Source organism: Episyrphus balteatus, chromosome 1 (assembly GCF_945859705.1).
Source record: "Episyrphus balteatus chromosome 1, idEpiBalt1.1, whole genome shotgun sequence".
NCBI classification, from domain to species: Eukaryota; Metazoa; Arthropoda; class Insecta; order Diptera; family Syrphidae; genus Episyrphus; species Episyrphus balteatus.
The window spans coordinates 168,532,378-168,549,564 of NC_079134.1; the positions used below are offsets into that span (position 1 = coordinate 168,532,378).

General features: G+C 31.1%; 1 protein-coding gene across 1 annotated transcript in view; it reads right to left on the minus strand.

The window, feature by feature from the left end:
- The window catches only part of LOC129907511 (protein N-terminal glutamine amidohydrolase), a 234,183-nt gene extending 219,396 nt beyond the window's left edge, over positions 1 to 14,787 (minus strand). The window contains exon 1 of the mRNA XM_055983789.1: positions 14,069 to 14,787. Within this exon, the coding sequence (XP_055839764.1) occupies positions 14,069 to 14,127 (59 nt within the window). The 5' untranslated portion in view covers positions 14,128 to 14,787. The remainder of the gene's footprint in view (positions 1 to 14,068) is intronic.
- Positions 14,788 to 17,187: the final 2,400 nt, after the last annotated feature.

Sequence of the window (17,187 nt, forward strand, 5' to 3'; positions counted from 1 at the left end):
TGTTTTTTTTTTATTTATTTATATTTTTACAAAGCATCCGAACTCCCCTTCCCTCGTAAAGGTTTCAAAGAAAAAAAACTTGTCTCAATTTTTTTCGTTTGTTATCAAACAAGGTGAAACTAAAAGGATTGCTTTTATAAAAATAATAATGTGCACTATAATTTTGAATACACAAAAATGAATCGAAAATCGAACTTACGGTTTATACATTACAAAAAGCATTTAAATTCATCTCGTTTATCTTTACACCTTACTTGTAAAATTCAAATAATCATTTATGAAAACCTATTCACCTTTTATAAAATAATAACAAAAATCAATTTGTTGGTCAATGATAAAAATTTTAAATTTAGTTTTTCTATAGAAAAAATATATTACGCATACGCCACAGTGACTTATTCTTCCATAATAGGACTGAGGTCAATACCATTTAACAATTTCGAACCCAGCGTTACTCTCATGTAACATATATTTAAAAATTCGTAAAAAAATATAAAATCAAATATTTTTTTAAGTTTCGATGGCTTAATTGAAAGATAATAATGCCTAGTTATTGGATTAGTACAAAAAGTTAGTCAAATATCATGCTTTTAATTTTTTTTTTTTTCGAAAAACGGACTGAAATTCACATTTTTTTCTTTTTTTGCTAATTTTTTTTTAATATAGTCATAATTTTGAAAAAAAAAGATATAAAAAATGTTAATCCAGAAAGTGTTTTGTTTTTTGGCTTAGAAGAAAAGAAGTAGCATACATTAATTGTTCTATAAAAAAATATTTTCTCATTTAACCGACATTTTTTGGTGTTCATAGGCAGTGCATGTTATTAACATGTAACATGAGAGTTACACATTAGTTTTGCTATTTATTATTTTGGAAAATAACTTTTTGCTATTCATATTTCTTAGTTGTGATGTTTTTGATACAATAATACTGAAAAAAAAAAAATTTAATATTAATGTTCATAGCTTTAGACCAGTGCCAATAATTTTTGAAAATAAAAAAATTATTAGCAGCATATGGGTGGTGGAAAAATTTAGGATAAATGGTATATGAAAGGGGAAAAATAAATTGCCCACAAAAAAATTGGGGGAGAGGGGGTTGGTGGGCGAAAAAGTGGGGTGGGTGTCAAAAATCATGGTTTTTTACGATTTCTGTCAAAACTAGACGTCCGTCCTATCGAAAAAAGTCAAATTCAAAAGTTGTAGGTAGTCTAAAAGTCTACAACTTTTACTCAAACAATTTTTTTCTATAACCTCAAAAATATTGTAAAAAATGCAAAAATACGATTTTTTGATTTTTTATTTTTATCTTTTACAAAAATGGTTGGATTTTAAGAAAACTTGGTTAAAAACTACTTTGTTATATTTTCTATCTATTAAAAATGTTTTTTGAGCAAAAAGTGAATTTTTGGATTTTTGACGAATTTAATTAAAAAAAATAGCCTATTTTTCAATCAAAAAAGTTACCGAAATAATTTTTGATTTTTGAAAAGTTTGGAATGAAATTATTTAGATTAAAACCTATTATTTAAGATTGTGTGGAAAAACTATACTTTTGGTTTAGAAAATATTGAGAAAAATTGAAAAAAAAACAAAAAAAAAAACGATTTTTAAGATCGATTTTTCCGTAAATGACAGTAATATTGGCGAGAAATAATTTTCCATAGTAACTTAATTATACTTTTCTAATGTCCTTTAACTTTCTCAATTCTAATCTAGCATTAGAATAGCTCTAACGTGAAAAGCTTTTGAGATATTGAATTTTGGACGTCCAAAACACTATTTTTGTGATGTTTTGCACGTGATGTGATAGAATTTTTTTGACTTCGGATTCGAGCTCAGCGCACAAAAAAACCATTAGAAAAATATACTTTGATTTCTATAAAAAAAACTTTTTGACTAGTGAAATCGAACAGGGAAGAAAAAATCGAATGCCTTGTTCGAATTCACTAGTCAAAAAGTTTTTTTTTATAGAAATCAAAGTATATTTTTCTTATGGTTTTTTGTGCGCTGAGCTCGAATCCAAAGTCAGAAAATTTCTATCACATTACGTTTTTGAGATATTACCATGCAAAACATCACAAAAATAGTGTTTTGGACGTTCAAAATTCAATATCTCAAAAACTTTTCACGGTAGAGCTATTCTAATGCTAGATTCAAATTAAGAAGGTCAAAGGCCATTAGAAAAGTATAATTTAGTTTCTATGGAAAATTATTTCTCGCCAATATTACTGTCATTTACGCGAAAAATCGATCTTAAAAATCGTTTTTTTGTTTTTTTCAATTTTTCTCAATATTTTCTAAACCAAAAGTATAGTTTTTCCACACAATCTTAAATAATAGGTTTTAATCTAAATAATTTCATTCCAAACTTTTCAAAAATCAAAAATTATTTCGGTAACTTTTTTGATTGAAAAATAGGCTATTGTTTCAAATTAAATTCGTCAAAAATCCAAAAATTCACTTTTTGCTCAAAAAACATTTCTAATAGATAGAAAACATAACAAAGTAGTTTTTAACCAAGTTTTCTTAAAATCCAACCATTTTTGTAAAAGATAAAAATAAAAAATCAAAAAATCGTATTTTTGCATTTTTTCCAATATTTTTGAGGTTATAGAAAAAAATTGTTTGAGTAAAAGTTGTAGACATTTAGACTACCTACAACTTTTGCATTTGACTTTTTTCGATAGGACGTCTAGTTTTGACAGAAATCGTAAAAAACCATGATTTTTGACACCCACTCCACTTTTTCGCCCACCCACCCCCCTTTCCCCCAATTTTTTGTGGTCAATTTATTTTTCCCCTTTCATATACCATTTATCCTAAATTTTCCCAACACCCTTATGCTGCTAATAATTTGTTCAACTTTTGCCCTCTGAAAACCGGATTGGCACTGGTCTACTTGGGTTCGAAAGGATTAAGAAGTCGATTTTTAAGGTGAAAGTTTCCCAATGGATTGATTATTCGATTTCAACAAACTTTTCCAATTTAAAAGCATTGCTTTGTCGAAAAATAGGTAGTCTTTGGGTGCTAAAATCAGCAAAAACTCCCAATATTTGGATATGTTTTGCATTTTAGACAATGTTGGATTCGACGCCCGACATTTAAAATTTAGAATATTTAATGAGTCATAACTATAAATAACTCTCTTACAAAACACACCATTACCCACAGACCCACAGTCTTCAGCAACCGAATCAACAAAATTACTGTTCCACTACCAGATTACTTCAACACTCAAAAGGGTTACATTAAATTAATCAAATTAGTTTCTTTATTAAAATAATAAATTTACCTATTATAAGTTCATTTACATTCACCTTTTTTTCCATACTTTTTGTTTAACTTAATAATAAATTACTTCCAGCAAAAGAAGACCGATTAACAAATCAACAAGAAACGAAAGATTAATTCAATAGCTAGTTTTTTTTTCGCTAGAGACGACAAAGAAAATTCCAACCTTCTTCTCCTATATTTTATGGCCTCTTTTTATTAATTGAAAATCCTCCAAGTAATTCGAAAGTCAACGCCATCAGTAGGATATACAAAGAGTAATTAACGAGCAAATAATTTGAGTAGCATTTTACAATGAAGAGCGAGGGAAAATAGCATTATTTTTTTTTTTGCAAATTCATTCATTTCAGGCATTTTCCTCCGCGTAATCATCTTACCAATATTCTCGTTGCTATTTCATCCTTGCGTTTCTACATTCCCCTCCTCATTTTGCTTCCTTGGAAACAATGAAAATAAAATTTCAATAAATTATATGCTAAATCGCGGAAGACCAAAGAGTCAAAGGCATGCCTGGTCTGCTGACTCCCAGACTCCATCAGGCTCTTTCAAGTACATAGAAGAAGAATTGAAAATTCCACATTAAATGTATACCTCTACCTCCTCCCAATCCCGCATGTCGATATAAACGATGATGATGCCCCCTACATTCAAATTGTTGAAAAGTAATTCAAATGGCTCGGGCGATTAATTCGAAAAGGCGCATTAAAAAGTACTTTAGCCAACTCACCTGGCTTGTGTTTTTCTCTATCACTCTTTTCACAATGGCAAAAGGGAATTCTCTGTGCTTCATCGAATAAAACCAAGGCATCGCCGCGTATAGGGCGGAAATTTATAGTCCATGTTTTTTTTTTTTTTTGCTTCACCATTGTGTGCCATTTTTTAAATTATTATCTGAGAAAAGCCACATTGTTTGTTAGAAAACGAAAGACAATGATGATAAGGGTGAAGCTTCTACAAACGAAAGGTGTACGTGACTTGAATTGCTGATATTTTTGTGTTGAAAAGCATGGGTTTTAAGTATTATTTATTTTTTTTTTTTTCTAATCAGCACAAGGCAGGTAATTAAACAAGAAAAACAACAACAACAACGTAAAATAACATCGGGAAAAGATAATGATTATGATTCTTTCAAAAAGACAACACAACCTCAAAATCAGGATGCTTTAGAAAATTAAATGATAAAATAGGAAGAGAAACTTCTCAAAAGAAATTTTTGTTTAACTTTGGTTGCACGTTCTTGTTTTCAACTGTTGAGATTTATTGGTAAGTCCGAATAATACAATTTGTGATGTAGTTTGTTGTAAAATTATAAAGTTTATCTGTTCGGATTTAACGGTACTTCATAAAGTAAAAAGAAAGCAACAAGTTTTTCTTTACTCCAGAACTTTTAGCTATTACATAAACCTCACGGATTTGGTCAAGAAGAAAGTATCACCTTATTTCTTTTGCTAAGTATCACAACTTTTCCAAGGTAAATATCACGGATTGCATCGGTTTGTATCAGATGAATATTCAGAAAAAAAAAACTGACTCCCCAGGTAAATATTTCGGAATACTGCCGTTGGTATCACAGATTGCTCCATTATATATCACAAGTTTCTGTGACAAGTATCACAACTTGACTGAATATTGCATCAAAACGACTTGCTTGACCGTACATCACGGTACTCTAATGACTTGCCTAGAATATGCCAGGTATCACTCTGGTAATTATCACAGATTGTTCTGGTGAATATCACAGTTTTTTGGTTGACCGATCTAAAAACGACAGGTAGCACAGATTTTTCTGGTTTTAATACGGTGTATAACGATATATATTACGGTTAATATGACGTACTGCAGTCGGTATCATGAGCTGCTCTGGTATATATCACAAATTTCTTTGGTAAGTATCACAGAATACTACGGTTTGGAATAACTGCAGTTGGTCTCACAGATTTCTCTATTGAATATCACAGAATCTTCCTGTATTTATTACGAATCACCTGGAAACTCTTTAAAAAAAATTGCTGCACCAGATATCACGGGACTTGGCGCATAGAACAGTGTTATAACAGAATATACCATGGATTACTCCGGAAAGTATCACAGGTTGTTCAACTATATATCAGGCATCACTTTGATAAGTATATCACCGTTTTTTTTTTTTTTGGCCTTACCGGTATAAATACGGTAGATATCACAGATTTCGTGGGTTATGACACGGATGACAACGATAGATATCACAGCATTTCTCTATATATTTATATAACGTACTCCGGTCAGTGCCATGAGCTGCTCCTGAACATATCACCGATTTCTGTAGAAAATACCACGAAACAGATTATTCCAGAAAGTATCACGGGTCTAAAATCGGTATAAATACGGCAGGTATCACAGATTTCTGCTGCTATATCACGTACAACTACGACAGATATCACGGCTTCTATCGTATTCGTATTCTAATTAGTATCATGAGCCCTTACGGTATATGTTACTGATTTCTGTAGTAATAATCACAGACTCTCTCGGAAAGTATAACGCCTGCCAAGTTAGCACATGGTATCACACAATTAAGTATACAACGCAGATATTTTTTGTATGTATCATGACCTGTCCGGTATAAACCAGATTACTGAAGAAAATATCACAATTTTTTCGGAAAGAAGTACGCTTTATCACGGTTTAATCTGGAGTATATCAAAATTTACTCAGGTTAGTTAGCACGAATTGTTCCGGTGTAAATAAAGCATTATTTTGAAAGGTATCACGTATTTCTCTGTTATTATCACAGATTACTGGTGCAGATATCACTGATTCTCCCGATGTTTATAAGCGGTAAATGAATTTCTCCGGAAGGTATCATGGAATTCGCTACATAGCTCAGATACTCCGGTAAGTATTACAGACTTGTTGTGATATATCACAAATTATTCTGGTTGCGATGATATTTCAGAAAAGTAAAAGAACTTGTTGCAATTAAAAAGTGTAATATGGAAGTTTCAAGAATCCAGTAAGTGTTTTAATTATAAGATGGTATTCTTTTGTGTTCACTAAAAAATCTTAAAAGATTTTATTCATAAAACCAATACCAATACCCTCTTTTTTGGTAGAACAATTTTTTAAAATGATAATTATTATTCCCCTCTTCATTTTGGTTGAACCGGAAGAAGAGCATGTAGAAGAGTGAGGAAAATTTATGGAAGTAGGTCGATTCTGTCGCATAGACAACAATCAAATTATATCCCTAGAATTGTCCCATTTGCTCACCACAATATACCAACCACAAATTTAACAGCCATGCAATTAAAAAAAAAAAAAACTCACACAAAAAAAAACCTGTCATTGATTTTATTTCTTATGTTTTTTTTATTTTGTTTTTTGTTTTTTATTTTGCTTGCGTTAAGTAAATAAGATCAACATGCAAGAGGACAGTATGTGTTTGCATTTTAAGGACATACAATATTTTATCTGACTAAAAAAAAAAAAACAACATAAAGCCTGAATGCTTCACTCTCCATAAAATGAAGGATTTTTAGAGTGCATATGAGATGTTAAACGCGCCTGGTCCAGACCAGGAGAGAAGAGAACAAGAGTTAAAGGAGTTGTGTGTGCGTTTTTGTGGAGTTTTTGCTCTCCACCTTAACGACTCTCTCTCACTCTCACTCTCTTCCTTGGGGAAAGAAAACTAATCAATGAAAATATCCTCTTCCTGTAGGATAACTAGAAGGGGGAATTTTTCTAACAAATTTTCCTGAATGAAAAACAAAAAAAGGAAAGGGATATGCAAAAAAAAACAACAGGATTCAGGAAGAAAGGATATACTTTTAGTGTGACCAACCAGTTTTCTCTGTGGGGCTTTAAGTGTTTTTTTTTTCACAAACTATGAAATTTAAAAAAAAAAAGTTGAAAAAGTTACTATTTTTTTATATTTTTTGGCAAGTCACATTTTTGTAGTACTTGAAAACTAACAGGTCAAAAACGCGTTTTTTTGGGTAATTCTGACTTCGAATTACATCACAGTAAATTTTTTTTGCAAAACTACTAGTGCCATCTCAAAACGCCATATTTATCGCCCAAAATATTTTTTTTTTTTCTCAAAGATATTTTTAAAAAATATTTATGGTATCTCAAAATCTTTAAAAATATAAAAAAAAAAACAAAACAATTATTCCTACTTATAACTACTTTTTTTCAAAATTGTATTTTTGATTTGTATTTAAACTAAATAAATGTACATAAGTATAATATGTAAAAAAAAATCGTTAAAATTGAATTAGAAGTTTGCAAGAAATTCAGATGTAAAAAAAGGTGCTATAACAGACCGTTAATAACGATTTTTTAAAAAACAAAAGTGTTCAAAAAGATAGACCTTGTCTAAAAACTGACATTTGAATTTTTTTTTACAAAATCGTCCGAACCGTTTTTGAGAAAAATACCGGTTATTTTTGGTCCGACAAAAAATCATTCCAAAACCCCGTTTGGATAGTCTTTGCTGTAACTTGTTATGCAGACTTACAAAAAAAAAAATGATAGCATTTAAAACACCCTGTATCACAATCAAAAATTTATTGAAAACAGTTGGCAATTTTTTTTTTTTTTCTGTGGAATGCAAATTATTTTTACAAAACAATTGTTCAAACTCACCACCAACATTTGTTGGCTTATTTATAACGGAAACAGAGACCATTGTATGTCTTTTTGGAAAGTTATTCAGTTAAAGAGGACTCTTTAAGGATTTTCCCAAGAGCTTAGGGGCTTTTTCTTTCTTCTTGGTTTTTTTTTTTTTGTGAAAGCCAATAAGCATTTTATAACTAAGAGCATCGACTTTCAATATTTTCTCGCACTTTTGGTCTGCAAAACGACAAAGTCAAATTCAAAGAAGCCTCAAACTTTCTTTTTTTATCATTTTTTTTTTTTTTTCCTTTAAAAAGGGATTCCTTTTCAAAGTTCTTTTTTTTTTTTTGTATTCTTCCTCGTCCTTTTTCATCCTTTAGGGATTAGAAGACTAAAATTGATTTATTTATTTGCAATTTTTATACCCAAAGCGCACCACACATCATCCATTGTTGCCCTTATAGGTACTTTGGTTTGATATACCCTCTCTGTCTTCATGCTGTAATATATTCCGAGCTGCTTCTTAAGTGCATGCAAAGCAAAAGCCACTTTGAACGTGTCGGTGGCGTCGTCTAGTGGTTCTAGACTATATTCTATACATTTCTTCAGGTTTTATGGCCTTTTTTGCATTATAGCTTGCTCTGGCTGACTTGGGTTCTGTTCTATTATACAACGAATGCCGTCAATGACACAAGATTTGATTCTGAGAAGTTTGCATATAAGAAACGTTCTATTCTGATTTTGTATTATAATCAAAAAATAAACCAATACCAATAAGAATTCCTCTTTTTTCCATATTATCCCTAAAAGAGAATAAAGTGTTTGACATTTGAAGGCGTCAAATAAAACCCCAATTGAGGTGTTTCCATAAATTAAATTTTAATCGATTTCTGCGAAATATGTATCAGAATATATTATCCCGATAAATAAATTCTACAAAGTTTAGCAAGATTTTTTTTTTTTTTTTTTTTGATAGCTTGGTGAATATTAATTTAATTATCTGTCTAATATAACATCAGTCTTAATAATATTAAATGGTATGTTAAGTTGGGTGAATCTATTGACAAAGATGGGCGTTTGGGTTGTGTTTTGTGTTTAATAATTCTGTTGAAGTATTCATATTTTTTTTTTTTTTAATTATATATCAGCTCAAGGAGTACTACGAGACGTGCGTGCAATTAAACATTTTTGAAACTTTTTTTATTTAGATTTTAAATAATTTCTGATTTGAATTTTGTCTTATGGCGTTTTCGATTGGAAGTCTGGAAGCGTCCGGAATCATTCTGAAAAAGTTTTATTCACACAAAACTATTAGTTTTGTGCGAATAAAACGCTTTCAGAATGATTCCGGACGCTTCCGGACTGCCAATCGAAAACGCCATTAATTTAACTTGGTTTGACACAAGATAATACAAAATAACTCTTGATAAAGTCTTTAATTTTATTAATATTAATAATTGATTTTTAGTATGGTCAGTGTAAGTTGTAAGAAATATGATAGTAAATCACTCCATATTGTAAACGAAGTGACTTTTGATATACATGACTTAGGTTTTATGTATCTTCTTCTTATCTCACACAGTTTGGCATATATGTCGAACAGCACACTAAATGAATGCGATGATATCATTTTTCATACTTTAACAGGTGCTTTAAACTAGTCACTGTGGTGTATGAGTAACATTATTTTCTATTGAAAATTTTCAAAAGTTATCTAAAGAACACATCACAGACACAGGTAGCACAAACTGTGTGTGACCTTTATTCAGATTATAAAAATAATGTGAAAGTTCTTATAATCATAATTGTTATTTTGACATAAAAATTGATATTTATGTATAAAATTTACAGTCAATGGGCACGTTCAGGAAATATTAGGGACTAGATATTTAGGCAACGTCATTTTCTGAACGGAAATTTGAGGAAATTGACTAAATTAGTTTGGATATGATGTCAAATTTCAAAGTTTACTAAAGTATTTTACCGATCGCATGGGGAATACACCAAATTTCACTTAACTTTAATGAATAAATAATATTAATTATAACCGATAATGCACTTTTTACTCGTTTTTCACACAAATCAATTTAATTTTGCTAAATTAATTCTTTAATTCAAAACAATCTGCTGTCATGTTGACAAAAAAAACTTTCCTAAATTTTTAGGGACAATTTTCTTGCCTAACTTTCCAGTCAGCTTTCCAATAAAATTACCTAAATTGGAAGAATTTTTTTTGACAGCTGACCAATCAGAGACCGAGAAATTACCTAAATATTTAGTCCCTAACGTTTCTGAACCTGCCCATTATCTTTCACGGAAAATACGCTCGTCGAATGAATTCTCTCTTGACAGCAATGAGCTTGACGTATAAGTTAAAAGATACATGCGTCCGCGATTTGTACTTATGTATGCATCAAATAGATTTAACTGAAGCTTGTTATGAGCCATGTTTTCATATACCCCTGTTTACATTTACCCACATTGACCCTAATTGATCTTAGATCAATTTTGCGAATCTGGATTTTTTTTGCAGATTTGCCCCTTTTTAACTAACACCACTATGCATCATAATTGGGACACATCAGTTTGACAAGTTTTTATTTCATCTTGGAAGCAGTTTAAGTGAATTAATTTGTTTGTTCAGCTCATCTTCGGACAACATAAAATCTTATCTATTTAAAAAAAAATCTTTATATTTACTTCAACTGCTACTGCTACTTGATTTATAGACACAAATATACACCAATACTATAGCAAATAAAAATCTATCTGAAATTGTAATTGATTCGCTACGAAAAAAAAATAAATTTTTGGATCAAAATATAAATCTCTCAAACGAAAACCAAATAAATATGCAGTCCTGTGCTCCACATTGCAACGCTTAAATTAAAGGTCTGAAATGAATGTCTAAAAAGGGAGCGGGACATAGTTCTGCTTGTCAAAATTCTGTACGACAAAATTCTGTAGGGTAAAAATACTGTAAGACCATAATTCTGTACGTCATTATACTGTAAATACAAAATTTTGTACGTCAAAATACTGTATGAACAATAAAATACTGACTTGCAAAATTCTGTTTTGTAAAATTCTGTAGGGCAAAATACTGTATTTTCAATACAGTGTTTTTAAAGAAATTTCCTTTGATAAAAAAAACACTAAATAGTAGCTTTAAATATAATTATTGACAGTAAAGTTGTAATTTTATACAAACATAAATAGCTGCGTTCCTTTGGAAATATTTATCTACTTTTTAGTACTTAAAACTACTTTGATCTACTTTGCTATACTGAAAAAGTAGTTCAAAGCAGCTTTAAGTACTAAAAAGTAGATAAATATTTCCAAAGGAACGCAGCTATTATTAAAGTAAAAAAGTAAATCAATTTTAGGAACACAAATCAAACTTTTCTTAAACATACAAAATACATTTTACAAACAAAAATATCAAAATCAATATAAATTTAATTTTTTTTCAATCCGTTTTAGGTATGCAACGTGGTTTAATAATTCAGATTGTTTTTTTTAAATAAGTGTAGTTTTGTTTTCTCTCAATTTTTTTCCGTAGCTCCTAATAAAGTACCTAGATTAATCAGCATTAGAAGCTTGCCTCTTTATTAAGTTGATCTCTTAGAAATTCATAGTAAACCCTCTTTTAAATATATCTGTATTTCAAAATTCTGTAAAAATGCTGTAAAAAATATCGTTTTGATAATGTAAAAAAGTACGCGCGCACTTTTTTATATTATCAAAACGATATTTTTTACAGCATTTTTACAGAATTTTGATATACAGAATTTTGATGTACAGAATTTAGAAATACAGTATTTTGGCCAACCAGAATTTTGCTATACAGAATTTTGACTTTCAGAATTTTGTTCGTACAGCATTTTGCACATACAGAATTTTGACATACAGTATTTTGGCATACAGTATTTTGAATACAGAATTTTGCAACATACAGAATTTCGACCCCAACCCGTCTTAAAACTAGTTCCAAGAATTTTTATTTCACTTAAAAAGTACCTTACTTGGTGCATTCAAATCTTTCTAAACAAAACGAAAAAATGTTCTTCCATAATATTATCGAGAGAGCATTTCTCCATTTATTTAAAATTAAAAATGGAAACTCGTTAGCAAATACACCGCGTGCATAGATTACACCGAATATACTGAATACTCTAACAAGCCGGTTGAGTCTTGCTACTATTCATTTGGTGTTTTTAACAATTCAAGAAAGACTCATTTATATATTTGCATTTTTTCGAGACATTTTTGTAATAAAGTTATAACTTAACACGATCTGCATTCTAGAATTAATCATAAAATTTTTTTCTCATTAACAATTTTCCAGACTGTATCGCTTAAATTAGTTAAGCTGTACGATATAGATCGGATATCAGAGTGGTGCCAAATTTAAGATATTAAAATTGTCAAACTAACCAGCTGTTTAAAGCTCAAATCAAGACACCGAATGTCGATCAAAGCGTTACAAATAGGCTTATTTGCCTATTAAATCTATTTCAATGGTTATAAATAATTAATAACATTAAAAAACAGGAATAAAACTAACACTTTATTGAGGTGCTTGCTTGGGCTAAGCAAGAAAAAAATCAAAAGATTTTGACTCTCGAAACCGGAAAGTACTGTTCAAGTCAAAATGGTTGTGACTTCTGCATTCTTTTATAGTTCTGTTGCATATGGGTCGAATTCATGGCCTGCAATTTTCCAGAGACTCTCCAGTAGGGTTTTTAGATTTTTAAGGACACAAAATTGAAATAACAAATTTATATACCGGGATTTGGAAACATTTTTCTTCCTCCAAAATTCGTTAAATTACAATATTCGTAAAATTACATGGATAATTTTTAAATAAGATTTTTGTATGAAAAAGGTTCTATTTTCGAAAATTTTTACTAACAGTAGGTACCTATCGTAAAATTCATTTTTAGTTTTAAATCTTCTTTATTTTAATAGTTTTAACTGTCGAAGCAAGATAAATTATAAAACCAATTATATGTGAACATCTTTATACTTTAAAAACTTTAACTACAAAATATATTGAAACTAGAATAACTTATTCACCTTTTTTATAACACAAATTCAAGCAGCTTCTACAAATCTTATTTACTCAGTTCAAACGGTTGTTCAAAAAAAAAAAAAAACAAATTTAATGAGTCCTTAGGTAGTTAGAATTTGATATTGAAGTTTGGAGCCTTAAAAAAGACACTTATAGCTCCAAATACAATAACAGACATGATAGATATTAAACAACGGATGCAAGGTTTCCAATTATTATCAATGGCTAACCCAATTTCAAAAAGGTCAAATAGTCAAAATTTAATTTCGAATAGCTTAAATTTCCATCTAGACTTGGTCAATTCAAATAAGAAATTGTACTCTCTTTGTGCATTGCGATAAACGCATTTAAATTCTATTCGCCTTCTACACAAAATTTAATTAAAACCCTAGTTTTTTATTTCATACCAGTTGCGTTTTAGCATTTTCCAGGAAATCAAACCATTTACGGAAGTTTAATTTCGGCTTTTTCACCACCAAAAACGATGCATTTATCGGCTTTTTTGAATCTGTTCTTTCATTCTTATCATCATTGCTCATATATTGCTCTTTGCAATACACCATTTCTAATCTGTATTTGATTTAGTGTGTGTGGTACAATTTAGTGTGATGAATATAATTGTTTGGATATATTCATTATTATTGGAAAGTTTCTTCTTTCTTCCTCACCGCTGCCGCCGCCGCTGCGAACTCACATGACCGAATGACCTAATTTCTTCTTTCCAAAACTAGCAACCTAACATCGCATCTCGCATATACAAACCAAAATCCAAAACCACACCGTTCGTTCGTTCGCTCGTTGCTGCTGCAATAAAATAGGGGTGTGCAACTGTGCAATGCAACACACACAAAAAAAAATTAAATTCAAAAAAAAGGAAAGAAGAAACCCAAGTGCAACAGACGCGCACGCTCTCGTAAAAAAAATGCATAGAAGAGCGACAAAAAAAAGCAGCAGGGACGAAAAGGAGATTTCTGAAATCTAAAACCGATGATACTTCCACGCTTTGACTAAAATTAAATTCATTTTGAATTCGAGAAGAGGAGGTTGATAGGGGGTTAAAAGGGGACTTAAAAAAACTGATATATATTCCAGAACATAAACTTACCAATAGCACGAGACATAGGAACAGTCAGCGATTTTAGGGAACAGCAAATCGGTCGTCATGATGTTGTTTTGTTATATTGACACTGCTTTTGCTTTCAAAAGGAGGTCGATTCAAGAGGATTCACTTGTTTGTGTTTAGCTTTGCACCCACTTTGAGCACCGAAGCGATTTTCTTGTTTTAAAAATTTCACTTCAATGATTCCCCCGGAAAGTAACACAAACTCCTCAACAAGCAGGGTTTAACGCTTCCCAAATAAGCCACGTAAACCGACGACACAAAGCCAGCAGAGATTGTTTAAACGTTAAACTTGTGTTTATTTTGGGAGGACTACGAACGGGATTAAAGCAATGCCACGACACTGCTTTTCCATACGGAATTTGAATTCTTTCGATGGTCGGTATTTTATATCTGGACTTTTAGAGCCAGTAAAAAAAATAGGGAAGCAAACAAAGGTGCTCCAGACTTGCCCGACTGCGTTGTCAACTCATTTGCGATTCCACCGTGCGTCCGGGAAGAGAAAAGGAAGTGTATCGATTTCAGGAGAAAGAAACAACTTCACTCTAGACAGCGAGACACTATATAAAATTGGGAAACTACTAAAAAGGGAATTTGAAAAAAGTGTTTCCACCAGACTCATTCACTTTAAAGAGTCTTCTTTAGAGAATCTATATCGACCAAAATCTAAAAAGCAAAACCTTTAATTCAAAAGAAAAAACAATCAAAAATACTTAAGAAAAATCTTTTTTATTTAATATTCGCGAATTATAATAAATTTGCAAACAATTTTGTATTTATTTTTATTTTGGCAAACCGTCGGAATAATTGTGTGAGAGGTCCACTCGCGTTCCCGGTTCTGTATCAACTCAGATTCTCTGGAAAATGTGAAAACAGATTTGGCCAAAAGAGTCTCCAAGAGTTTGGAGCCAGAGTGTGTTTTTTGGCTTTGCAATTTTGTGTGAGTTTGCGTTTTTATTATTTTTATATTGCGAGAAGTGAGAGGAACTTTGTTTGGTTGGAGTCAGAGAACACATTTAATATTTGCTGGTGCAAAAATTATTCTCATGGATTGAGGGATATTTTAGTGGGGTTTGGTAGAGAGACGTTTGCTTTGTGTTCATTGGGGTGGTCTTTCTACTCTTTGTGGGGTTTCTTTTCCCTTTTTGGCTGCGTGAAGAAAATTTCCCTCAATTTTCTTCTCATTTCCATCAACTCAACAAAAATATACTCCAACAAGAACCGGTAGTTCGTTCCTTTTCTGATATACGTTGTGTGAAAAGGACAATAGGGATTTTTTGTTATGTTGGGGAATGCGCAACTGGTAAAAGTCTGGAATATTTGATTTGTTTGCTTTTTTCTTTGGATTGAAGAGTCTTTTTATGGGTTTTATAAAATTATGTTTTTATTTCAATTTTGTGGATGATTGGGACACAAATAAGAAAATTATAAAAAAAAATACTTCAAATTATTTTTGTTTTGATAGAAATTTGAAAGAATTTTCTGGAGATGACATTTCATTTGACAGTTCTAGTTCAGCTGCTGATGGCTGAGTTCAACGGTGTTCAAAAAAGGGCTGCGTTCAGTGTTTACAATAGCTTTTTCTTTTCAAAAAACACCACACCCAAAAACGCGGTTTATGGCAAAAAGTTTTCAAAAACCTTAAAAGCGTTCACACCACAAATTTACAGGTTTTTGTTTGAAGTATAAACATTTTTGACATCAAAATGTCAAGTTTTCGATGGGATTTAATTTTTGTTGTTTAAAGGCTTGGCCACACCGGAGGGTACGCGGTAGCGGTTAGGGTAGCGGCAACGATATTTGTATTAAAAAAATTCCACACCCGAACGTTGATGTGTCAGTTTGGAATTTTTTCCATACAAATACCCGTACCGTTACCTGTACCTCTACCGCGTACCCTCCGGTGTGGCCAAGCCTTAAATCAGCTTGAGCTCACAAAATTGATCAAATAAAATGAACTCTGACAATTTAAATATAATTTTATTTATTTGGTCGTTAAATTGTGTAGTTTCATTTTAATTTCTTCCTGAGAATAATATATTGGCCGCCCCTCAAATTCTTTAGACATTTTGATGTAAATATGACCGTTTTTTCGGCTGCCTTTGAGCTGTGGCTCCTTTTCAGCCCAAAGTTCCAACAGGAACTCTTCATCTTCGGTCCTTCACATATTTTTTTTTTTTGGTTTATTTTTTCTGCTCTGCCATTTTCTATAATTGAAAGAAATAAAAACAGAAATTTGATTTATATTATCAAAATAAAATCAACAACAACTTGTTATCTTTGCCTGTCAGTTCTTTTTTTTGTCTGCTGTCAGTTCTTTTTTTTTTGTCTGCTGAATTGTTGCTGAATTCCTCAAAAGGTTTGTTTGGTTATTTCGTTTGGAGTTGAATGTTTTCATTTTCAGGTTTTTGGCGAGTTTAATCAAAAACTTGTGTTTTACGAAAACTTGCGGTTTATGAAAAATGTATGGAAAAACTTGTGTTTTTGATATAGGTTTTTATAGCCTTTTCACACCAAACCCAAAAACGCGGTTTATGGCAAAAAGTTTTCAAAAACCTGAAAAGCGTTCACACCACAAGTTTACAGGTTTTTGTTTGACGTTTATAATGTTTTGACATCCAAATGTCAAGTTTTCAGTGGGATTTATTTATTTTTGTTGTAACAACTTGAGTAACAGCTTGAGCTCACAAAATTGATCAAATAAAATAAACTCTGACAATTTAAATACAATTTTATTTATTTGGTCGTTAAATTATGTAGTTTCATTTTAATATAGAGAGAATAATAAATTGGCCGCCTCACAAATTCTTTAGACAAAGTTCCAACAGGAACTCCTCATCTTTGGTCCCCCACATCATTTTTTTTTTTTTGTTTTTTTTTTTGTGCTATGCCATTTTCTGTAATTAATGAAAGAAATAAAAAAACGAATTTGATTTATATTATCAAAAAAAATTAACAAACCGCATTTGTAAAACAACTAGTTATCTTTGCCTTTCTTTATCTGGACAGACCAGCCGCCGTTTGGTCTGATCTGATGCTGTTTTGATAGTGTGAACACCCATCCGACGACCTGTCCGGTTTGCCGGATGGTTTTCAAAAAATTT